The sequence below is a fragment of the Pipra filicauda genome, unplaced genomic scaffold, assembly GCF_003945595.2.
Source record: "Pipra filicauda isolate LSUMZ 115617 unplaced genomic scaffold, ASM394559v2 scaffold204_size1372650_pilon, whole genome shotgun sequence".
Taxonomy (NCBI): Eukaryota; Metazoa; Chordata; class Aves; order Passeriformes; family Pipridae; genus Pipra; species Pipra filicauda.
The window spans coordinates 828,074-850,641 of NW_024104315.1; the positions used below are offsets into that span (position 1 = coordinate 828,074).

The window sequence follows — 22,568 nt, forward strand, 5'->3', positions numbered from 1 at the left end:
TTCTCATCCCACAGATTGGGATGCATCTCATAAACCCTGACAAGGTTATTCCAAGAAGTTATAGAATCTCCAGTGGCCAAAACACATTTTTCTGGCTGCCCAATAAGGGCCAGAAAAGGTAACTAATGAGGGGAAAATGGTGTATTTTTAGCTGGGGAAAAAAAAATCTTTTTATTTCCTTAATGAAGAATAAATTTTAAATCATGGTGATTAATAAATACTATTATTAATAGATTAATGGGTAGAATAATAGTTTCTACTACTATACTACAGTGAGACTGTAGGCTCCAAGACAGCTGAGAAGTTTTACTTCTAGAGAAAACAAACTGCAGATCACAGCTGGATCCTGAACTGAGATGTGATGAGCTTAAAGTTTCTTTGACTGAAAAGAATTCTGCAACTTAGAAGTCCAACAAGGGCGTTGTATAACGAGGACCATTTTTCTATTTTATATCAACATTGCTCCAGACTGTGATCTTTGCTGAAAATGATGAAGGCAGGACTCTTTTGCTTATCACGTTCTCTTTCTCCTTCCCCATGGTAAGCGCCCAGCAATGGTTTCTGATTAATAGCAGGGACCTGCTCCTCAGTGTTGAGGAGTTCTCAGACTTGCTGAGCGCAGTACATTTTATTTCATTTCAGCTGAATGTGAAAGATGAGCTCTCACACAGTGCTTGCCATTTTCCTTTAAATCACTGAACATCAGTGTTTCAGGACAGGGTGTAAGTGGCACACAAATGTTCACTCCCAGTCCCTGATAAAATAATCATAAATAATGGATCAAATACACTGCAGTCAGCTCTGTGTTCATCTGGATTTTCCATGTCAAGCAACCGACCCTCATGCTGCTGGAAGTCACCCATCTTCATGCAAGGGCAGAATTTGGTTTTATACTATTACAGAGAACAGATTATCTGCATCTTCAATTTTCAGTTGGTGACTAAATGCAATTCACTCATTCTAGAAAGGCTTAAAGACTTGATTGGTGGGAACAGAAACAGGGCTGCACAGCAAAATGAAACAGATGAGCTCTGCTTTTCTCAAAAGCTGCACGGCCGCATTAAGAAGTTCATTGATTGTTCTCATGGAAAGAAAAACAAATTTATTTCCTCTAATTACAAAGGAAATGTCAAGCCTGGAATATTCTCAATAGATTTTCCCATCACTCTTTAGAGCTTCTTCCCATAAAAACATATTGCCTGTGAACTTACTCCCTTGAGCCACGGTGAGTCCTTCCTCCGTGACGGGCTTCCCGCAGCCCTTGGCAGTGCAGGCCTTCACGTAGAACTTGTACTTGGTGCTGGGGCTGAGCCCCGAGAGCCTCCAGCTGAGCGTGGAGCGGTTGGTGACGCTGACGTCGCTCACGGGCCCCACCTCGTGCGTCTCGTTGACTGGAAGGGAAGAGGAGCTGGGTCAGATCCTTGGAATCGCAGAATGAACCAGGTTGGAAAAGACCTCCGAGATCAGCGAGTCCAGCCTGTGACCCAACCCCACCCTGACACCCAGACCATGGCACTGATGCCACATCCAGTCTGTCCTTAAACACCTCCAGGGACGGAGAATCCCCCACCTCCCTGGGCAGCCCATTCCAGTGGCTGATCATTCCCTCTGTAAAGAATTTCTTCCCAGTGTCCCACCTAAACCTCCCCTGGCACAGCTTAAGACTGAGCCCTCTTGTCTTACTGCTGGTTGCCTGGGAGAAGAATCTGACCCCCACCTGGCTACACCCTCCTGTCAGGGAGTTGTAGAGAGTGAGGAGGTCTCCCCTGAGCCTCCTCTTCCCCAGGCTCAACAACCCCAGCTCCCTCAGCCTCTCCTCACAGCACTTGTGCTGTATCACAGGATATGCTGAGTTGGGAGGGACCCACAAGGATCATCCAGTCCAACCCTCAGCCCTGCACAGGCCCAGCCCCAAGAGTCCCACCCTGTGCCCCAGAGGATCATCCAAACCCTCCTGGAGCTCTGGCAGCCTTGGGGCTGTGCCCACTGCCCTGGGGAGCCTGGGCAGTGCCAACCACCCTCTGGGGGAAGAACCTTTTGCTGAGATCCAACCTGACCCTGCCCTGGCACAGCTCCAGCCCTTCCCTGGGTGTTGTCCCTGGTCCCCCCAGAGCAGAGTTCAGTCCCTGCCCCTCCTGCCCAGGAATTGGAACTGCAGTGAGGTCTCCCCTCAGTCTCCTCTGCTCCAGCTGAACACACCAAGTGCCCTCAGTGTCCTCACACAGCTTCAAATCAAGGCCCTTACCTATCTTCATTTCCCTCCTTTGGACACTCTCTAATGGCTTAATGTCTTTTTTGTATTGTGGGACCCCAAACTGCCACAATATTGAGGGTGAGGCCACCCCAGTGCAGAGCAGAGCGGGACAACCCCCTCCCTCAACCATTTCTGTGCCTGTTTCCAGCATGAAACGTGCCATGAACACTCCTGTGAGGGAGGCACTGCAGTGAGTGGGAAGGATAAATCCTGAATAAGCATCTCACCTTCCTGCCAGGGGTTTAAATGGGATTTATATCCTCCCTGTCAATCTCTCAACTACTCACTGAGCTATTACTGTTCTTAAAAAGCTCTCTGAATCCAGATATGCACATCCTGAGTGGGAGGGAAAAAATTACTGTCTCCTGGATCATTAAATATATATGAATTGCTTCTTGCTTTGCTTCCAAACAGCTGCAAACTTTTACAAGCAAGTTAGAGGATGGTTGTGCTGCTGTGCTCTGCTCTGCCTCGGCACAGCGGGCAGCTGGAGGAGGGGCTGGGAGAAGACTGAGAGAAGGTCTTCTAAATACACAGAAATATCTGCAGGGAGGGGTCAGGAGGATGGACCAGGCTCTGCTCAGTGGTACCAAGCAACTGGGAGAGAGGCAACAGGCAGAAAATGATGTCCAGGATGTTCCGCTTGGACATGAGGAAGAATTTTATTCTCTGGGTGACTGAGCTCTGAAACAGAGACCAGAGAGGGTGTGGAGTTTCCCTCACTGGAGATATTCCAGAACCACGGACACAATCCTGTGCCATGTCCTCTGGGATAACCCTGTCTGAGCAGGGAAGTTGGACCAGATAACCCACTGTGGTCCCTTCCAACCTGACCCATTCTGTGCTTCTATAATTAAACAGACCCACGCTCTGCCCACAGTGATCAAAACCAAAGGGAAGATCCAACCTCAAGCCCCTTGCAAAGGCAACTGGGTAGTTCTGCCACCAACAGAGATTAATAAAAAGTACACGGGGTTTTACTGTTTTCTAAATAGGGCACAGTCTAATCCTCAAACAACATATAAAATACCCAGAATCGTCACCACACCACACAGCTGGTGTTATGGGACCAATACTGGGTCTTGCCTGAGGTTGTCTGCTCTGTTTCTCTGCTCTCTTTCTAAGGCAAGATAGAAAGAAATACCCCTGGAATTAAGTTATTTCTCAGTGTTTACTCAATAACATGATTCAGGTGGTTTGTCTGTATTTCTGCTGAGGTACCTTAGGGGGGGAGAAGCTCACTGACACCACGTGCAGATCTGTATAAATGCGGCTTTACAAGTGCTCTCATTACAATTTATTTTGCATTGAATGAGTTTCACTTCAGTAAAATGCACCTACAATTTACATGTCTTATTAACTGCTACATAAAGTATAATTTGCAAACACGAAATAATTGAATTAGCCCATCAGTGTGGGATAGGGCATGGCAATAACGTGTGCTTACATGGGAAAAGTGCCTGGAAAACTTTTAGCTCTGGAAGCTGACTTCAGCCTGCCCTCTAGCAGCCTGTGTGCACATCACATCTGTGGTTTTAATTCAACTGGTCATGCTGCAATTCTAAACTCCAAGGAAACCGAGCACGTACTTATCTGGTATTGCAAAATGTAGCCAGTGAGGTGGCCGTTGGCTTTCCTGGGCAGTCCCCACGACAGAGTGACAGAGTCCTTGTCAAAGTTCAGGATCCTCAGAAAACGTGGCTGTTCAGGGACTGGAAGACACAGGGATTATCCTTCAGAGAGGACTGAACAGGTCTGTCCTCCACATGCTTGTTAAATGAGGATATAGTTTAGCTCCACACCTACAGCTCTCCTTTCTAGTGAAGGGTTTTATTGAATATTGGAGATTTTACAATCACTTTAGATAAGAAAATCAACTCACCGTGTCACAAGGACAATTTCAGTTTCTGTCCCTCCATCCCACATTCCCGTTTTGTCTTACCTCCTTCTGGAGTTTCAAACACCACGGGGGAGCTCTCGGGGCCATCCCCTCGGGAGTTGTAAGCAAGGACAGTTAAGCGGAATTCACTGAAGGGATCCAGGCCAGGAATCATCCCATAGTTCCTGTCTCCTACAAACGTTAGGAAGTGTTTCTCTGGGTGGTGCCTCTTCCCATCCAGCATGCTTTTTGTTTTCCACCAACTGACCTGCATGGAGATTGGGATTTCTAAAACAAATCATGTTAATGATAATAATTTCTCTCACCTTCTCAAAAATGAGAGATTCCAAATCATCCTTGATCTGGGGTTCCTTTAGTAGTTTGTTCAACTATATAGAAATATTTAAAGAGAAACTTTTAACCTTATAGCCTCTTAAATGTCCACGAACTCTGTCCCTTGGTATTCCAAACCAGAAGACTTTGACCAGTGTGCTGTTCACAACATCCACCGACACGCCCGAAGGAGCAGCATCTGGGACTGTAAAAACAAAAGTACCAGGAATTAAAGACCCTTCCAAGAGCCCAGATTCCCAGTGTTCACAGCTCCAGGGCTTGGCTTTCCAGCTCAAACCATGGCAGTTCCTGCAGTCTTACTGCAGGCAAGAAAACAGCCATTCCACCTGCAGCCAATGGGTGAAATGGGCCAATAAACATGATTTTTTCCATATCAGGGTTTTCTGCTGAGGGTTGGAATACAGGTGCACTGGGACATATGAATTTCTACACCAGTATTTATGATTTCCTGTTTCAAGCAATGCTTACAGCAGTGAGAAGAATAAAAAAATGATTAACACAGCGCTCAAGAAGGCAATCATGAAGTTTTTTTTATAATCAATTTCATTTTACAACTAAGCTCATTAAACAGTTGGATTTTAATCACTGAACAACACAGAGAGCTATTACAGTGCCTGAAAAAAAAAAAAAAGAGGCCCTGATCCATTGACAACTGAATTGAAAGGAATATTTTCGAGAGATGGATATAAAATAAGACTCATCACAGACAGACAAAGAAAATAACCACGCTGTGGAGTTTCTTTCCCCCTGTTCTCCCCATCCAAATACACTCTAAGGGGAGAGACGATGCACAAGCAAACCTTATTCCCACCTGTGGGTGTGCAGTGGGAATTCTCCTGTCTGAACAGCACCGAGTCCATTTCCAGCACTGAAACCTCGTGCTGGTGAAACACAGAGGGGCTGTGCCACCTGGGAGTCAAGGAAAACCACTGGACAGAAGCCCAGGCTGGAGAATATGACACATCCTTCAAGGACTCGATGGACAAGGTAACACCCAGCATCACCTGTAAGTTCACTTACAACACCCAGTGCCTGTGAGTTTATACCCAATTAGCAGAGTATTTAACTTCTGACAGCGTTAAACTGGTGAGTTGGGCCTCAGAGAACCCAAAGACACTTTTTCCCACCAAATACAGCATGACTGATACACTTCATAGGCTTCTTATGGACTGTGGCCTTCAAACAAGTACCCAGGTTAAGGCAGCAGCTGAGATTAATGAAAGCACAAGTGACCTCTCCAAAAACCCCTCACACTCCAGCAAACTGGCATCCAGCATCAGTGGTATCCCTGTCTGCTGAAGCCTCTTATGCTGGGCACCGGCATTTCAGCAGTTTTGGCTGGGAGCTGCCTAATCCCTCCCTCCATATCTGATGGTTTTGCATGCCAGGAATCCCCCATGCAGCGTGTTTTGACATGAAAGTCTCCCCTACTCACAGTCCTCTCCCGAATATCCGATGGTAACGTTTGGTTCGGGGCCGGATCCTAAATTATTGACTGCCTGGACTTTGATCTCATAAGGCACGAAGGTGGGAGTGTTTCTCACAGTCAGGGAATGTTTCTTCACTGTCTCCTCGTTCCAGTCCGTCCTGACCCCCCGCTGCCTCCAGCTCACTTTGTACTCCAGCCCCGGCCCGTTCCTCTCCACAGGTTTCAATGGCTGTGGGAGAAGTTAAAAGAGATCTTGTCTGCCTTTGTTGCAGCAATCATGAAACAGCAGCTGAGGGGAGGGGGGGGAATAATTTTGGGGAGTGTGTTACACATTGGAAGAGAAAAAGGAGAAAAAAATAAAGCCTGAACTTTTCGCTGTCACGTTAATTTTGAGATGACTGGAAGAACAATGTCACCACTCCAACAGAAATCATGACACTGACTTGGGTGAAAGGCAGAGAAACAGTTGGATTAAAACTAGATTAATTGTTATCAGACATATTTCTGCATCCTACATACATCAGGTTTTCTTTTGCCACAGGTTTTCTCGTGTGAGGTAAAACCACATGCCTTTAGCACAACTAAACAGCACGTTTTGGCACACGGCTGTGTGTGCCTTTTAACAGAGATAAAATTTGCATTTTATCTTAGAATTTTATGTAGCATAGCAAGTTGGGTCATTAACATTTAGATTTGTTCTGACTGCACACCAAATGCTTGAAACTGTGCCTGGATATTTAATGTGCAACTGCTGGGCTACTCTGTTTTTACCCATCAGCTGAAGAATTCATCCCAGCATGGTTCCCATCTAATTAACATTCATTTATAAAATATTAGGGGATGCATAGCAATGGCTTGTCATGAGACATTCTCCAGTTGGGTTTATTTCTCTGAAAATGTCCTACTTTAATTAATAAAGTTAAACAGTCACCTGCCCCACCAAACATGCTGAGGGTTATTTCAGTTCATTAAAACAGCTGTAGGTGTTTCCCATCATATAGACTACTTTTAATTATATTTAAATTACATGTTGTAAATATTAAATATACAATAGCTGGTATATATAATATGTAATAATCAGTATCCAAGTTGAAATGGCATCAATTAGCAGCAGAAAGTGATGCCCCATTGATGCTCCTCATCCACCCAACCTGGGGGATCTGCAAAAATTCCCACTGCTCTGCTCTGAGGGACCTTTGGGATGACTGTGGCCAATGAGCTGGTAGACTGGGCAGCTTTCTAACAGGCACCACTGTGAGATTCACCTCCATGGCGAAGATCCCAGGGAATGGGATTTGCAAGAGAAGCTGAAGAAGTAAAAAATTCCTACTAAAATATTACTTCTTGTTTAGCGCTAAATTGAAGCACTGCTTGACTCATATTTTGATCTCCCTTAATGCTGCAAATCCGTGGCTGAAAATCTAGTCACTAATGCTCAGCTGGTCTCTTAATCCAGAAATAGGCAGATTAACATCATTTTGCAGTTTTTGTCTGTCAGAAATAGCATGTTCAGTGCCCAGCAGTTCCTCAGAAAAGCACACAGAAAACGCCATAAATATGAATATCCATGAATATCCTGTTTACAGCATTTTAATGATTCAACAAGATTTAACAAAGTCTTTCCAGTCCATTCTCTGCCTTCAGTCTCAGCTTTCACTTCCACTTTTGCCCAGTCTGAGCAGTGATTAAAGGCTTCCCAGAGAGGAGCAGAACTTGCTTCTGTTCAATGAAGTCATACCAGCATTTCCCAGCAAAAATACTGGGTACTACCACCCTGAATCCTTAAGGTTGGAAAAAACCTCCAAGGTCATCAAGTCCAACCTTTTCTGAGAGGTGGGATTGTCCTCCCTGACCCCGGGCTGTGTCACACAGCAAAAATCCCACTCAAATCCAAGCCAATGGAGAGAGGACCATCTCCTTTTGGATGCAATTACAGCCTAAACCAGAAGTTCACACTGGGGAAACATTTATTGTTCCTCACTGGGAGCAGCAGATTGAAAAATAAATCTCATGTAACTTGTGTGTAATTCTAGCCACAACAAAGATATGCTTCCTTCCAAACTTGTGGAAATTTGTGTTAAATGAAGGCATATGTAACCCTCCCAACTGTTGGCACAGAACCCGTAAGCTTGAAACCCAGGAAATTTGAAGACTGGAAACCATCCTCAAGACTTTTACACAGTTCCTTTGATGCACATCATATGCTTTGGGGCTTCATCCACAATCCTGTAGCTCTTGGTGTAAAAATTCAAGCTCGTTCTCTTGGACAAGGGATCTGTGGCATTTTTTAACCTCCAGGCTGGAAGGGCAGAAGCCACAAGTCACCCATCCCCTCCCTGGGCCTGGCTGCTCCTCCTGCAGAGCAGGGTAAGACCACAGTCATTTGAAGCACTTTCTGGTGTACCAGAAGCACAGACGAGCAAATTTTGTGGGATTCTCACGGTGCTTTATAGGACTTCTATATTTTTTTAATATCTGGTGAAGTTAGACATAAAAAACTGTCTTTTGAAACAAAAGTGATGCTGGGGGAGAAAATCCAAAACACATTTAAGCCAGTGACAGATTTACCTTTGGCTTCAGAAGAGTAAAGGATTCCACCTATAGAATTTGCTACTATTTCCTAGGAAACAGAGGTAGGAGAAGTGGAGACAAAGTCCATTAAAGGGAATAAAGGGACCCACTATTTTTTTTAAATGTAATTATATTCCAACAAGAAACAACGTAGCATGATAAATTCCATGCTGCTTTAGAAACTGATGCTTGAAGATGGAACCTGTTTCCAATATTGTAGCGTTTACAGACACGTTTTCCTTACCTCCCATTTCATCACCATTTCATTGGGTTCAGAAGCCTCAACTCGGATGTTTTCTGGGTTCTTGTCTGGAGCTGGAACCACACAGGTGACAAGGTTAGTTTGCATATCCTGGGGTTTATTTGCATTTAGTATTTAAATGCAAAACAAGCATCGAAAAGCATTTCTTATGTCCCTCTTAGTGAAAGACACCTAAACAAAAAAACACTTGTGAGATTAATTACTTGGATCAGCAGAGCTGACGTGACCAAAACACATTGTATATGCAGTTTTGATTCCTAAGTGTCCCTGTTGGTTGGAGCCACCAGCTAACATAGAACTGTGACTTTTGGATTGGAAAGCACCAGATGTAGGGGGATTGTGAGGACGAGATTTCTCTCCCTGTGGGGACAGCAAACAGAAGGTGCATCATTCGTGGGACACACACAGCTGAGAAGATGAAGAAGGACCTGAAATTAAAGTAAAGGGGGATAAAAAAAAAAAAGAGAAATGCCAAGGAATGCAAATGCTGTGCTGAACGGTTGGCCTCTAAAACGACGTGCAGGGAGACAACATTTTCTGCCACAGTGAAATGCTCTGTGAATGGAGAGTTTTGACAAGCTCAGTGCTGCTGAAAGGCTCCCTGTAAACACAGCTCTTCTCCAGTAGCTTGTCCATGAAGAGCTGCTAAGGGCTTTAAAGGTGGAAAATCAGCAGAGTGAGGTGCTAGAGGTAGGAAAAACACAGCAGCCTGGACTCTTCCCTCTGGCACCCTCTGGAATTTTATGTAGCACAGCAAGTTGGGTCATTAAAATTTAGATTGGTTCTAACTACACACCAAATGCTTGAAACTGTGCCTGGACACTTAATGTGCAACTGCTGGGCTACTCTGTTTTTACCAGTCACTGAAGAATTCATCCCAGCATGGCTCCCATCTAATTAACATTCATTTATAGAATAGCAGAAGATGTATGACAATGGTTTTTCATGAGACGTTCCCCAGTTGATTTAATTTCCCTGAAAACGTGCTACTTTCATTAATAAAGTTAATGCAAGTGGTCACCTGCCCCCCCAAACATGCTGAGGGTTATTTCAGGCCACTGGACCAGCTGGGAGTGTTTCCCACCACATAACCTACTTTTAATAATCCTCTGAGCCGCCACCGAGAGCAGCACGAGTGACCTTGATTTCTTCACCCCTCTGAAGTACAGGAGGGCACAGAAAACACTAAAAAACCACGAAAAATGGTAACATTCAGGAAATTAGAGAGGAGTTTTTACCAGCTGGGGGTGTTGAGTAGCGCAGGGATGGTTTACTGGGCTGGCTCCTTCCCACGGCGTTCACGGACACGACACGGAACTGGTAATTCACGTAGGGGGCCAGGGACAGCAGGGCTGTGGTGTCATCCCCTGGGATTCTGGTGAGCTCCTGCCACCTCCCCGGCTCCCAGCGGTTCTCTTCAAACTCTATGATGGACTCTGGGCAGGAAAAGCAACAAAAAAAAGAGAAGAAAAAAGGCAGAACTTGTATGAAGAGCTTAGAAATGTCTTACAACAACCCAAACAAATTAACTGTCATAGTCAAATGGATTAAGGAGGGCTGTGAGCAGGGTTTGTTTCTTTGAACAGCCACGCTGTGCCAGAATGAGGAAGAGCACAAGAGGATGCTAAAAATCCCTTCCTACCATTGACAGGGCTGTTGTGGCTGGACCCAGCTCTCCAGGACAGTCGAACGCTTCGGTTCTGGTTTTCAGAGAGCTGAAGGTCTTCTGGTGGATCTGGAACATCTGAGAAAGAACAAAGAAGTGTCAGCAGCACAGAAAGCTGCTTCTGTTTTCTTATCATTTTCCAAAGGATTGGAGAGTTCAGTGAAGGTGGTGGTAAAACAGCCTTTGATTTCAAAATGGACACAATGAGGAAAGCAGGAACTGCTTTTGAAAATCTTTTTTATTACAGACAGCCAGGTGGCATCTTCAGGACCTGAGGGAACAGCTTGAAGTTGTCTCAGGGGAGGTTTAGGTTGGATATTAGAAGAAGGTTCTTCCCCCAGAGGGTGGTTGGGCTCTGACCAGGCTCCCCAGGGCAGTGGGCACAGCCCCAAGGCTGCCAGAGCTCCAGGAGGGTTTGGATGATCCTCTGGGGCACAGGGTGGGACTCTTGGGGATGGGCCTGTGCAGAGCTGAGGGTTGGACTGGATGATCCTTGTGGGTCCCTTCCAACTCAGCACATTCTGGGATTCTGGTCCTGATTTTTCCTTTATAAACACAATATCCTTCCCAAGTTCATTCCCATCTACTCTCATTACTGTGCTTGCAGCAACAGAGTTTTCTTTTCAAATCAACACCAAGATCTATTTAATCATTAATAGATATTGACACTGCTCTCAGCAGGAACTTATATCAGCAGCACTTGGATTTCCTCTGGAGCAAACCAGAGTGGGAGAAGGTGACTCAGCTCTGACAGTTATTGAACTTGGCCTTTTACAGTATGAGTGAAGGGATAACATTCATTATCCCAGCCATGGGGGTCTATATTAATAAGAAACAAGAAAATTATTTACCTGCCAGCTCAACTAATGCTGTCCAGAGAATATATCAGAGGCAGAGGTGGTGGTGGGTGTGACAACTGTACTGAACCTCCTGGGGACAAGTTTGGGGCTACAGAAGCCCCAAACATAAAACTATCTGCTGCCAGAGATCACATTATAGGGACATGGGTGCCAAAATGACCAAAAGATGCTGCTCCCCCTCACAGACCTTGGATACAGCAAGGAGAACACACATCTCCAACACCTCCTTCTGCCAAAATTCTTGTAATTGAACGACCGTTCCCAAATCCAGCAGTTTCAGACTGAGAGATGTTTGTCTGCCCCATGGTTTGCTCTGACAGTCTGATTGTTTTGGACTAGTTTGGTAACTGGAATGTGATGTAAAAGAGTAATTTCTCCCTGCTGGGGGCTGGTGGCCACCCCTCACCCTCCCAAGTCCCCCACACACTCCCCCCTCAAACAGAGCTGGTGTTTCAACACCTAAAAAATGTGCAGACCAAGGAAACGCGATTGCACAACTTCAGGTCTTTGACCTGCCTCCACCCCAATTCTCAACTAAATTTTTGGCTGACAATGTCATTTCTTACAGGAAAACCAGTTCCTTCAACCACAGACTGTCTCTGTCATTGTGAAAGAAATTCATTGTGCTTGTACAGAGTTATTAAAATAACAATATTGTGTTTTCTTGTTTTGCAAAGGGATGGAGTCACCACGTCTGGAGGTCTTCAAAAGATGTGTGGATGTGGTACTTGTGGACATGGTTAACATCTGGACTCAATGGTCTTTGAGGTCTTTCTCAATCTAAACAACTCTATGATTCTTTGTTTATCTCAGGGTACATCAAAAAGTTAAGAACTTTATATTTTAAGTTAAGAACTTTTTTTTTTAATTTTTTTGTTTGTTTGTTTTACTTTTCTCTGCATTTCTTTCCCCTATTTCTGTAATACCTGGGAAAAATCAGGAAAGCACAGTTTAACCTCCAGGAATTTTGCTGTTCTATTCTTGGAGCATATCCATTTAAAATTCAGTACATTAATTTAAAGATGCTGATGGTGCATCCTAAAGATACTCAGCCCTCTACCTGTTCATTAAATATACAACAAATATTTAGAAATATTCTAACTGCATATTTCTTTTGCTCTTAGTTGCCCATATTCTGATGTCTCCATCTGTGCCATATTTAGTTCTTTAGTCATCTCACAAGTCTTTCATTGCAAAAGAAACCTGAATTTTTCATTTGAAAAGCAACAGATATTGTTAATCCACCAAGACCTTTCTCATACACAATAAACAAGGAGAAAAGAGCACAAAACTGTTTTTCTTCTTCTGCAAACCAGCTTTTTAAACAGGAATAAAGTGCTTTATGAAATTTTCATAAGTAATGTAACGAATAGCCTACAAACATTTTGAATTATACAGCACTGAAGAACCCAGTACCATAAATAATGTGCACAGCATCTTCTTAATTTACTATTTACCGAAAAATATCACGCCTTTAAAGTGCAAAAACATCCTGAAGGTCAGACTGACTTATTTCTTGTCACAATCACCACCAGAAATAAATAAAAATGTAAAATGGAGCAAGAATTAATGCGATTAAAATGATGCAAGACCGTCCACTAAATTTTAGTTATCGGGTGATGCCCTTGGGTCCCTGTGCAATGGGATACACAGCACTCCACAAATTCACCCCCTGAATTCCAAATGGCCCTTCAGGAAGGGAGGCAGGTTGGAAGGAGGCTCACACAAGGTCAGGTTTCAGACCCAGAGGGTCAAGGCTTTTCTCTGCTGTGGACTTGCTCTTTGCCATTGGGCAAGAATTTACGTTCTGATTCACAGAGATAATTAATCCTTTTAGGTGTTTAACTTCCACTGATCTTCAGAGGAGCTGGACAACTAAATACTGGCCTTAAGTCCTTCTTCTTCAAAAAATAGTTCAATTCTTGTGCAGATTCCCAGTAAAATGAGATGAAGGACTGAGCAAGGACTTCAAAGCAGAGCAGAGCCATTCTTAATATGCTGTTACACCTTCCAACCTGGGCTGCCCCCCTACAGCCACTGTGGGGGCCTCCTGAGCGGAGAAAAAAATGCTGCCTCATCTTCCTATAACAAAGACTAAATATAAATAAAGTTTGTGTCAGCATCAGCATCCCCGGAGATAGAGGGAGAGCACAGCTGGGGTTAAGGAGTGAGAGGTTGTGAAATTGAGTTATTGAGGCTTTCTAACTGAACTGGACAAGAGAAGGAAAGAAGCAGAAGTGCTGCAATGGCATTTGGAGCTGTTGGAGCACCAGGAAAATCAACCCTTACCAAGAACAATCAGCCGTGACTCGGCCGTGGCAGAGTCCAGGGAAGTGCTGCCCACACACGTGTAAACTCCTTGGTCCTCCAGCAGCACACTGGAGATGAACAGTGTGTCCCTGTCCAGAATCATCCTGAGGGGCCAAAGAAAAACAAAGGATGAAAAAAAAAATCTGTAAGACAAATATGACAGACAGACACCACTGTTCTCTGAAAAACTGTTCCTAAAAACACTTGGTAACGGGACATGCTGAATAACATAATTGCACACCAGGACTATTAATTTAAACAGAATTGTAGTTGTATTATACACTGGGCTGGGGACTATTATTTGTATTTTGTAGCAATTTAGCCTCCATGGCTGGAAGTTGATGTGTCAATCCTGGTCTGAAAAGAACCCCATTGATATGCACGGGATGAGTGTCTGAATCATGGGATTTTGGCACGTCATTAATGAGGTAAATATGTGGGCTTTATGTTGGAATTTTTGGAAGGGTTGAGTAAAAATGGGCATTCCCAACCCACTTGTGTAATGTCCAATGCCCAGGGGAAGTTGGCATTATCCCAGGCAAGTGGGCTCCACAGCAGACATGGAATTCTCCTGGCACTCCCTCCCCACCCTACGTGGGCTCAGCAGGATCTCCAACCTCTCCAGCACTGCAGTGTTTAGGAAACCATCTCTCTGCTGTGGTAATTAATAAAGACACCTGATTAACCACTGTGAGACCCCTCCTATGGAATAAAGGCTGAGCTCCACCCCCTTGAGGACAACACAAAAAATAGGGAACACAAAAAATAGGGCAAAACTCAGCCTGGGCTTGCAAGTCCTAAAGGACAAACTCGTCACTTTTAATGTGTAGGATTTTAGGCAGAATCCCAGAAATCTGTTTTCCATTCACTTCAACATTACAAGGACTTTGCTGTGGACAAAGAGGTGTAAAACAGAGAAAAATAATAATTCCAATGAAGTGGAGAAACAACTCCCTAGTTGACTTCCTTGGAGCTTTTTGGGTTGAACCAACATTTATATTATATATAAATTATATATATTAGATAGATAGATAGATAGATAGATAGATAGATAGAAATACATATGGATATACAGATATAGGTAGATACAAAGATATATTTTTATATAGATATATCCATATAGATATAAAGTATAACATTATATTCTGCTGTGATGATGAAAGAGTTAATAAACCCCCAAATCACTTCCCATCCGTGGTAACTCCTACAGTTGCATTTCTATGTATATATGTATAAAATGCAGATCTATTCACACACCACAGGAAGAATTCTTGCAGCCCTGAATTTGCATTTCAAGCTATTAAGGCTCCTGGTTTAAGGAACCTCGTGTTGCAGCCCCACATCCCATTACCCAGCTGAGATGAGAAGAGCCTTGTTCCCTCCCCACTCACCTGCCACCTTCCGTGCTGTTGACTGGCAGCTCATCTCCATCTTTCCTCCAGGATAATTTAAAACTGTGTTTCAAGTGGGAATCATACTCAGCCTGACATTTCAATAAAATTGAATGTGATTTCAGCACTCTGGGGTTCTTGGGAGTAACAACAAGTTTTGTAGCATCTGATTGATCACAGAAAAACACTTTGATTAGGAGAGAGAGAGCGACTGTTATATCAAATTTTCACCACGCACTTCATATGTAAAAATCAACCTTAGGAGCAACAATCATGTCTCTTTTTTTTTTTTGTTATGTATACACACATTTCAAGGGGAGGATGGTTTGTTTTGAAATAGATATTTGCCAGGATTTAATTTTTCGTCTCGAAGCGTTTTTCAGTTCACTCTAATCCAAAGAGCTCCAAAAAAAAAAAAAAAAAATCCACAAAATAAAAAGAGGCACAGGTGAAATCCCTTTGTTAGCAGACTGTCATGAAATGGAATGATAAAAAAAAAAAAAAGGTTTGAATATGATTTTTATGTCTAATTGCCATTTGAAATAAGCTTGGGCAACGATCCCAGAAAAATTACAAGCTTATTAAAGTCAAGTGAGAAAAAATTATTGCAATCAAGTTTGTTCCTTTAAATGACTGTAATCCAAATGCAGAAACAGATGAATAAGGAAGGAGAAGGCACTTAGCAGAAGTTATATTGGCAGAGAAACGTTGCTCTGTGAGAATTCCATTGTACATTTTCACGTTTATTAGCACTGTAAAATTTACAAAGCAAAGGGAGTGGGTGGAAATAGAAAAAAAAAAAGAGAGGTTTTTTTCCTCAAGTTTGTCACAGCAAAGCCTGCATTGGAGAGTCCTTTGGAGGACTTTGCTAATTGAGTATTTAAGGGGTTTTTTTTATTGGTAAGACCTAATCCCCAAGTTAATTTGTATAAAACCCGCTGTGTACTGAACAAAGCGGTTTTGCCCTGGGCAACCTAACATAACCATAGTATCCCCTTAAAACAGACTGAGCACAAGGGAATGGAATCTAAATGTATAAGTAAAGCACAATTTCCAAGTATATTTTTTTGCCGTTATTTACCAATAGTTATCAACCAACAGGCAAAAGCCCAGTGCAGAGTCCTTAAATCAGCCGCACCCACAACGCATCCTGCTGCATCTGCTTGGTGTCCACAGGGGAATTTAATTCACTTTGGGTGTTCCTTCTGATCAACAAATGGGCAATGGCTTTAGGGAAGGAGATGGGAATTGGTTTTAGGAAGGAGGAATCCCAAGGCTGTGGAACAAGCAGGAACCCTGTCTGGCTCAGCAAGGACCCCACCAAGCCACGAGCACAGGGAGGGCTCTGGGCTCCCAAGGGTCAGCCAAGAACCTGCTCTGTAACAGCAACCCGTGTAAAAAGGAGGGAAAATCCTTTCAAAATATAGAGTTTTAAATGGACATGGTATGAAAACTGCACATTTTTGGTGGCTTATGCAAACGTTCTGTGCCATGCCCAATCCAATAAAGAAAGTGGACGGTAAATGTATGAGCATGGAAAAATCAACACCAAAAAAAAAAAAAAAAAAAACATGGGGACAATATTAAAGGCCACATGTGTATGAGACCTGTGGCAATTTCAGGTCACAGCACCCAGAATTTCTAGATTCACAGAATAAATCTGTACCCTGGACTGAACATTTACTAGTTATTTATTCACTGAACATTTGTAAATGTAAACCCTCAGCAGTTGTGAAAGATTTGTCTGTTCACAAGTGAGCCCTTACCTCTTATATCCAAATTAGCAGTGATTGCTCTTTTCCCAACAGAATTTGCAGCCCAGCAAGCCAAATAAAGAATCCCGTGGAGTTCCCTTCCCTTCTTTGGGTCCTTTGGATCCTTCCAGGTTCCATTCCTATTTAAAACCAAGTTAACTCATAGCGGAACGTCGAGAGGGGCCCTATGCTGTCGTCCTTGGTCCTAAAGATCAAAACAATAGAGCTGGTTTAATTCTAGGGCTGCAGGAACTGTTATTTCATAGAGTTATTGCAGGGGACACGGGAATTTTGGGGCTCAGCTCTGCCTCTGAGCATATAAGTCATGGTTAGGGTCTAGATTAGGTATTAGGAAGAAATTCTTCCCTGGAGGGTGGTGAGGCCCTGGCACAGGTTGCCCAGAGAAGCTGTGGCTGCCCCATCCCTGGGAGTGTCCAAGGCCGGGTTGGACAGGGCTTGGAGCACCCTGGGCTAGTGGAAGGTGTCCCTGCCTGTGGCAAGGGATGGAACGAGATGATCTTTAATTCCCTTCCAACCCAAACTATTCTATGATTCTCTGACAAGTGTCCTGCAAACCAAAACCACACTGAGAGCATCTAAAAAGGTCTTTAAACTACTCCGTCTTTAATCTACAGTTGCCATCTGCAATTTTACTGCATCTGCCAAGTGATGTGACAATCCTGTGATTTCCAACCCTATGGAACCATGTCCAGCTAAATATGTTCTGCAAGTCACTGTGTTTCCACCTCAATAATGTGCCCAAACTTAAAAAGTTGCCAACATTAATCTAAGGATTAGTAGCAGGATTTGGTTGTTACAGCATGGCTTGGCTTAACAAATATCCCAGCACTTGTCTCACACAGGTATTGAGGACTTCCATTCACCCTTTTTATAAACCAATTCCTCAGGGTTCTTAAAAGTGTATTTGAACACAGAAAACTTATATCTGTACACAGTTTTGTTACGAATTTCTAATCTTAACTCTATAGAAATAATAACTAACAGATTTTTCAGTGTTTGGTGAGCCTGTATGAACTTGTTTCACATGAAAACATCACTTCCCAGTATCTTACCATCTGACATCTGCTGCAGGTGAGGCAAAAATGTCACAGTGCAGGAAGGCACTGTAACCCACCACTGTAGCATAGTTTTCCCCATCTGAGGTCAGGATTAAGGGAGCAATATCTGCAGAAGAGAATGCAAGGTGAGAAGCACTGGATTTCACAGCTGGGAATATAAATATTGTCCATGCATCACCCACTTTTCCAGCAAAGGTCAAATGCTGAGGCACTTCATGGGAATTTCCCTGCCTTTTGGAACCAGTTGCACTGAGCAACTGAGCTCTCCAAAGCTTCCAGTTGCCTGCTGGACATGTCAGAAATGTCTGAAATGTCACCATGAGACAAAACAGACCCAGTTCTGCTTCCTTTAGGGATGTTTCGTTTTAAATAAACCCCCATCACTCCCTTTCTTCAAAGAACAGTCTGGGAATCACAACTGAAATTAAAGATTAACAGTACACTTATTAATTCAAAAATAGAGTTGTGGTCACAATTCAGCCCCAAGTGGTTTGAATTCAAAAATTTTTAAGCCCAAGTATGTTTTTAAAATAAAGAGTATATCACAGCTCATAAGTGTCTCTGCTAATATAATATTGCCCATTGTAACACTTGTTGCATTAACTTGGATAAAGTAATTCTTAAAATCTGGGGGCAGTGCAAGGAACTGTGACATGGTTACAAGCTCCAAGCTGTTCCTGAGGATTCAGGCATGAGAATGGGACCCTGGGGTTGTCAGATCTCTTGCCATGAAGAGGAAAGGGGCACTCACTGAGGACGTTCACGTTGGCACTGGCCAGGATGGTGCCGTGCTTGTTGGTGGCTTCGCACTGGAACACGGCGCTGTCCTGCAGCTGCAGGTTGGTCAGGCTGATCTCCCGGGTGGAGATCCTCCCTCTGAAGGTCCTACCTGGAAAGACCCAAATTATGTCAGGAGCTGGAGAAAACACCATGACTGTGGAGTTCATAGTCCCTCCTCACTGCTTGAAAGCCAAAGGTAAAGCATATCTTCAGGATAAGCCTGAGACTGGTTAGAGCACAGTGCTACTAACACCAAGGTTGTGGGTTTGATCCCTGTATGGGCCCTTCACTTAAGACTTCGCTTGGACTTGATGATCCTCGTGGGTCTCTTCCAACTCAGAATATTCTGTGAAATAAGGGGATCAAACCAGGACCTTGTTCAACAGCCAGAGAGCGAGTTGCAGAGCACTGCCTTTGCCAGTAGCCCTGAAGAAAGTGCTCCAGAGCACCAATTTCCAGTAAAATCTCCAATCAGACTTTTTAAAATGGTAATAATAATACTGCTACCCCAGGAGTAATAAAACTGCTACCCCAGGAGTAATAATACTGCTACACTAGGGAGCAGGGCCTGTGCTCCACAGCCACTTGGGCTCATTCAGAAGCACAAAGAAAGAGGAGGAACCCTCAATGAACATAAGCTGTCCCAGATCCCCCAAAAGATTATGGGGTGAGGCAGAGGCAGCACCTCTCATGTGCCACTGCTCCACACTGCGCTGCATTCCCTTCAAGATCACATCTAAATATCAGCTTCTTAAGTAAATAAATATTAATTAATATCTAAATAGGTTCGAATCAGACATCATCCAGTGTGTTGGGATTTGTGGGTTCCCTCTAAGCGGGTGCCACACAGGCTCATGTCACCCAGCCAGCCCCTGGGCCAGCCCCACGTTGGATTTGCACGTACTGTCGATGGGCATCCCGTTGAGTTTCCACTGGATGCTCGGCTCCGGGTTGCCAATCGCCTCACACAGCAGCACGAGGTTCGTTCCCACGCTGTAGACACCACCTTCGGGCTTCTTCAGCCACTGGGGAGGCTCTGGAAAGAGGGGACAGAGCAGGGATCAGTGTCACAGCCACAGGAGTCTGACTCTGCTGTTGCCGCGGTCCTCCAGGAGATGGCAAACGCTGCCAACACTTGGCAGCCCGTCCTGCAGCTGAATTGGATTCAATGCAAAGCGATGTCAGGAAAGGTAAAATTAGCATCAGCACGCCTCAGTTCTGTCCTTCAGACTCTGTGAGTGTCAGGGAGGGTGTAGAAACGGGCAGTGTTTATCCGAGTGGAAAACAAATGCAAATGGGAGGCGAGAGGCTGGGAAGCAGGGACACCGGGATGGGTCAGCATTTCCACAAGGACCCTCAACCGTGAGACTGTGGGCTGGGAAATGAGCTGAGACTGTTTCAGCAACGCAAACAAGATGCAAATACCCATCCAGCTCAAATGCCCCTCTCTAGGCACGAGAAAGTGGCTCCCACTGCCTCGCCCAGAAGTGGAAGGAGTTCCACGACAGGATTCAGCACCTTCACCTGCTCCTCCACCTGTGCTGTGCATTGTCACTTCAATATCCTGTTTTTCCATCCTCTATTCAGACCAGAGGCTGACCCGAAGCATATTTAGGAATGATGAAACATTCTCTCGTTCTGAGGATGAGAGAAGGTTTGGGTGCAGAAATGTTGCCCACAGGGTGGTGGTAGAGGAACAGCCGTGTGTGCTGCTGCACTCCCTGTGCTCTGCTTTCCCAGCACTGCCAGGCAAACCGGGGGGCTCCGAGGAAACCCTCCACCCTGCAGAGCAGCCCATGAGCTTCAGGTACCCAAACCTCGTCGGAAAAACACATCCATAAGGGAGGGAAGGGAACTGAAAGGCAGAAAAAGAGCCTTTGTCTGAATGCAGGTCCCTAAGCCTGCCTACACTTCAGTGGGCAGCCTCAGTCCAAAACACAACCTTGAATTCATCATTATCTCCCCCTGAAAAGCAAGAAACTTCCAGATTTTAATACCAGACCTGACACTACCTCTTCTACATGTGCTTGTCAGGCCATGGGGCCTCTTTCCCTATTTGAAACAGGTGAGCCTGGGAAACACTTGGATCTGCTAGCTAATGCTCAGAAAACACTTTGAAGATGAGCAGAGCTGTTGCCTGGTAATACAACTCCAGATGTTATCAGTGTGATATGCTAAGACAAAGCATCACTGCTCATATTTACACAGATATTAAAAAACCACCTCTGAAGTGTGAAGATACACTTCCACACCCAGTCCAGCATTTCCATGTGAAGAGACATTGTTCATCAACATATAAAGACTGAAGTAAAATCCAAGATACTGAAGCTTATCTACAGTGATAAGATCTTCCCATTTCCTTCACACAGGACAGGTTTCTTACCTTCCTCACACCCAGAGTGACACGACCACATTTGTTTTGCTTCCTGGTATTTGACTCCAGGAAAAAAAACTCTGCAAACAACAGAACGCTTTGGTCTTGCAGATCTTTTTCCTTCTCTCCCTCACATACATCATGCCTTCCTCAGGAAAAGGCAGGTTAAAGGCACGGAGGTAAAAAGGTTTGTGGCAGTCCTGATAAAAGTGTTGGTTTGGAATTTTCCCTCTAAATCTGCCACAAATTCAGTACTTGAGTCGGGATATTTCCATGTTTTGGAGGAGGGGACACCAAGCACAGCCTGAATACAAACCACCTGATGGATCCCTTCCTATTTCCATCTGTGCATGCACATGATGCCTCTCTTTCCTTTCTCAGTATGGGAATTGCTGTGGGTGCCCCAAGGATGTGATGTAGCTGTAAAGTCAAAGGCAATGAGATTTTGCCAAGTATGAAATGGAATTTCACAGAAAGGCTGAAGAACCTCTTTTCCATGTGGCAGATATGCTGCACTACTTAAAAGTATACAAAGTAGAAGAATAACAAAATATACACGTATTTTTAGCAACTACAAAATCCAGTGGTTGAAGAGTCAAAGAGTTAATCTGTGTGAGCAACAGGGAGTGGCAAATATTTCCTGCATTTTCTTGGTGAGTGTTATCAAAGTGAGGCTCCTGATTTAGGGATTTATGTCTTTACAGAAAATACTGACAGGTTCAAACATGAAAGGGATCTAAAATGGGCATTTAGTCCATCCTACTGCAACGGAGCAGGATCATCTATGCCTAAAACACCCAAATGGATCCAGACCTTCCCCTCAGCCTCCCATGCTGTGGCAGCACTGTACTTTTCCTCAGGACCAGAACAAATCTGGAACATCTAACCAACATCTGCCTTGCTGCAGTTTAACATATTGCATCTTACATCATCCCCAGGAAACTTTGTGAAGAAACTTCTATTCATATGAATGCTTTTATGCACTCCCCAGATTTATTTTTTTACCAAATTAAACATATCTGTTTTTTTCCTCAAATGCCATGATTTTGGGTTCTGTGTGGGTTCTTGCTGCCTTCTCCTGAACTGCCTCAGTTAACCCCAGCCTTGATGGAGTTCATGATGTAGAATTCCTTACATTAGGTGAGGCCTTATCAGTACTCAGTAGTTTTTCTTACAACAACACTTTTCCTCATACTTTCCAGGATGATTTTTGCCTTTTCTGCCAGACTAACATTTCCCAGCCATGTTCAGCTCTCCATCCAGCACCTCCTCCCAACCAGCCTAACCAGACATTTCCCACCCTGTGCTGATGAAACCAATTAGTGCTGCCTGGGGAGAATTGCTCTGCACTTGTGCTCACTGAAGCCCATCCTTCTTATTCCAGACCACTCTCCCAATTTGTCAAGATCCTTTCAAATTCTCCTCACATCTTCCCAAAAGCTGGCAATCCATCCCACTTTGGGGGCATCACCAGCACCTTCAGCTGCAGGTACCATCCTGGGCTCTGCATCCTGTTGGAGCAGTTTTCCAGTGAAACACAGAAATACAATTGGAACCCAATTAAAACACCCAGTCCTGATTCTGTCTCACATTAGTTTCATCTAT

At 44.1% G+C, this 22,568-nt stretch overlaps 1 protein-coding gene across 1 annotated transcript in view; it reads right to left on the reverse strand.

Annotated features, from left to right (window-relative positions):
- The window catches only part of LOC113999998 (neural cell adhesion molecule L1-like protein), a 137,058-nt gene that overhangs the window by 13,529 nt on the left and 100,961 nt on the right, over window positions 1–22,568 (reverse strand). Inside the window, 15 exon segments of the mRNA XM_039380822.1 lie at window positions 1,212–1,391; window positions 3,844–3,966; window positions 4,197–4,401; window positions 4,556–4,671; window positions 5,923–6,145; window positions 8,732–8,802; window positions 9,988–10,185; window positions 10,392–10,493; window positions 13,565–13,689; window positions 14,977–15,142; window positions 16,743–16,878; window positions 16,881–16,935; window positions 17,804–17,915; window positions 18,561–18,698; window positions 19,494–19,625. Coding sequence (XP_039236756.1) covers window positions 1,212–1,391; window positions 3,844–3,966; window positions 4,197–4,401; window positions 4,556–4,671; window positions 5,923–6,145; window positions 8,732–8,802; window positions 9,988–10,185; window positions 10,392–10,493; window positions 13,565–13,689; window positions 14,977–15,142; window positions 16,743–16,878; window positions 16,881–16,935; window positions 17,804–17,915; window positions 18,561–18,698; window positions 19,494–19,625 — 2,082 coding nt within the window.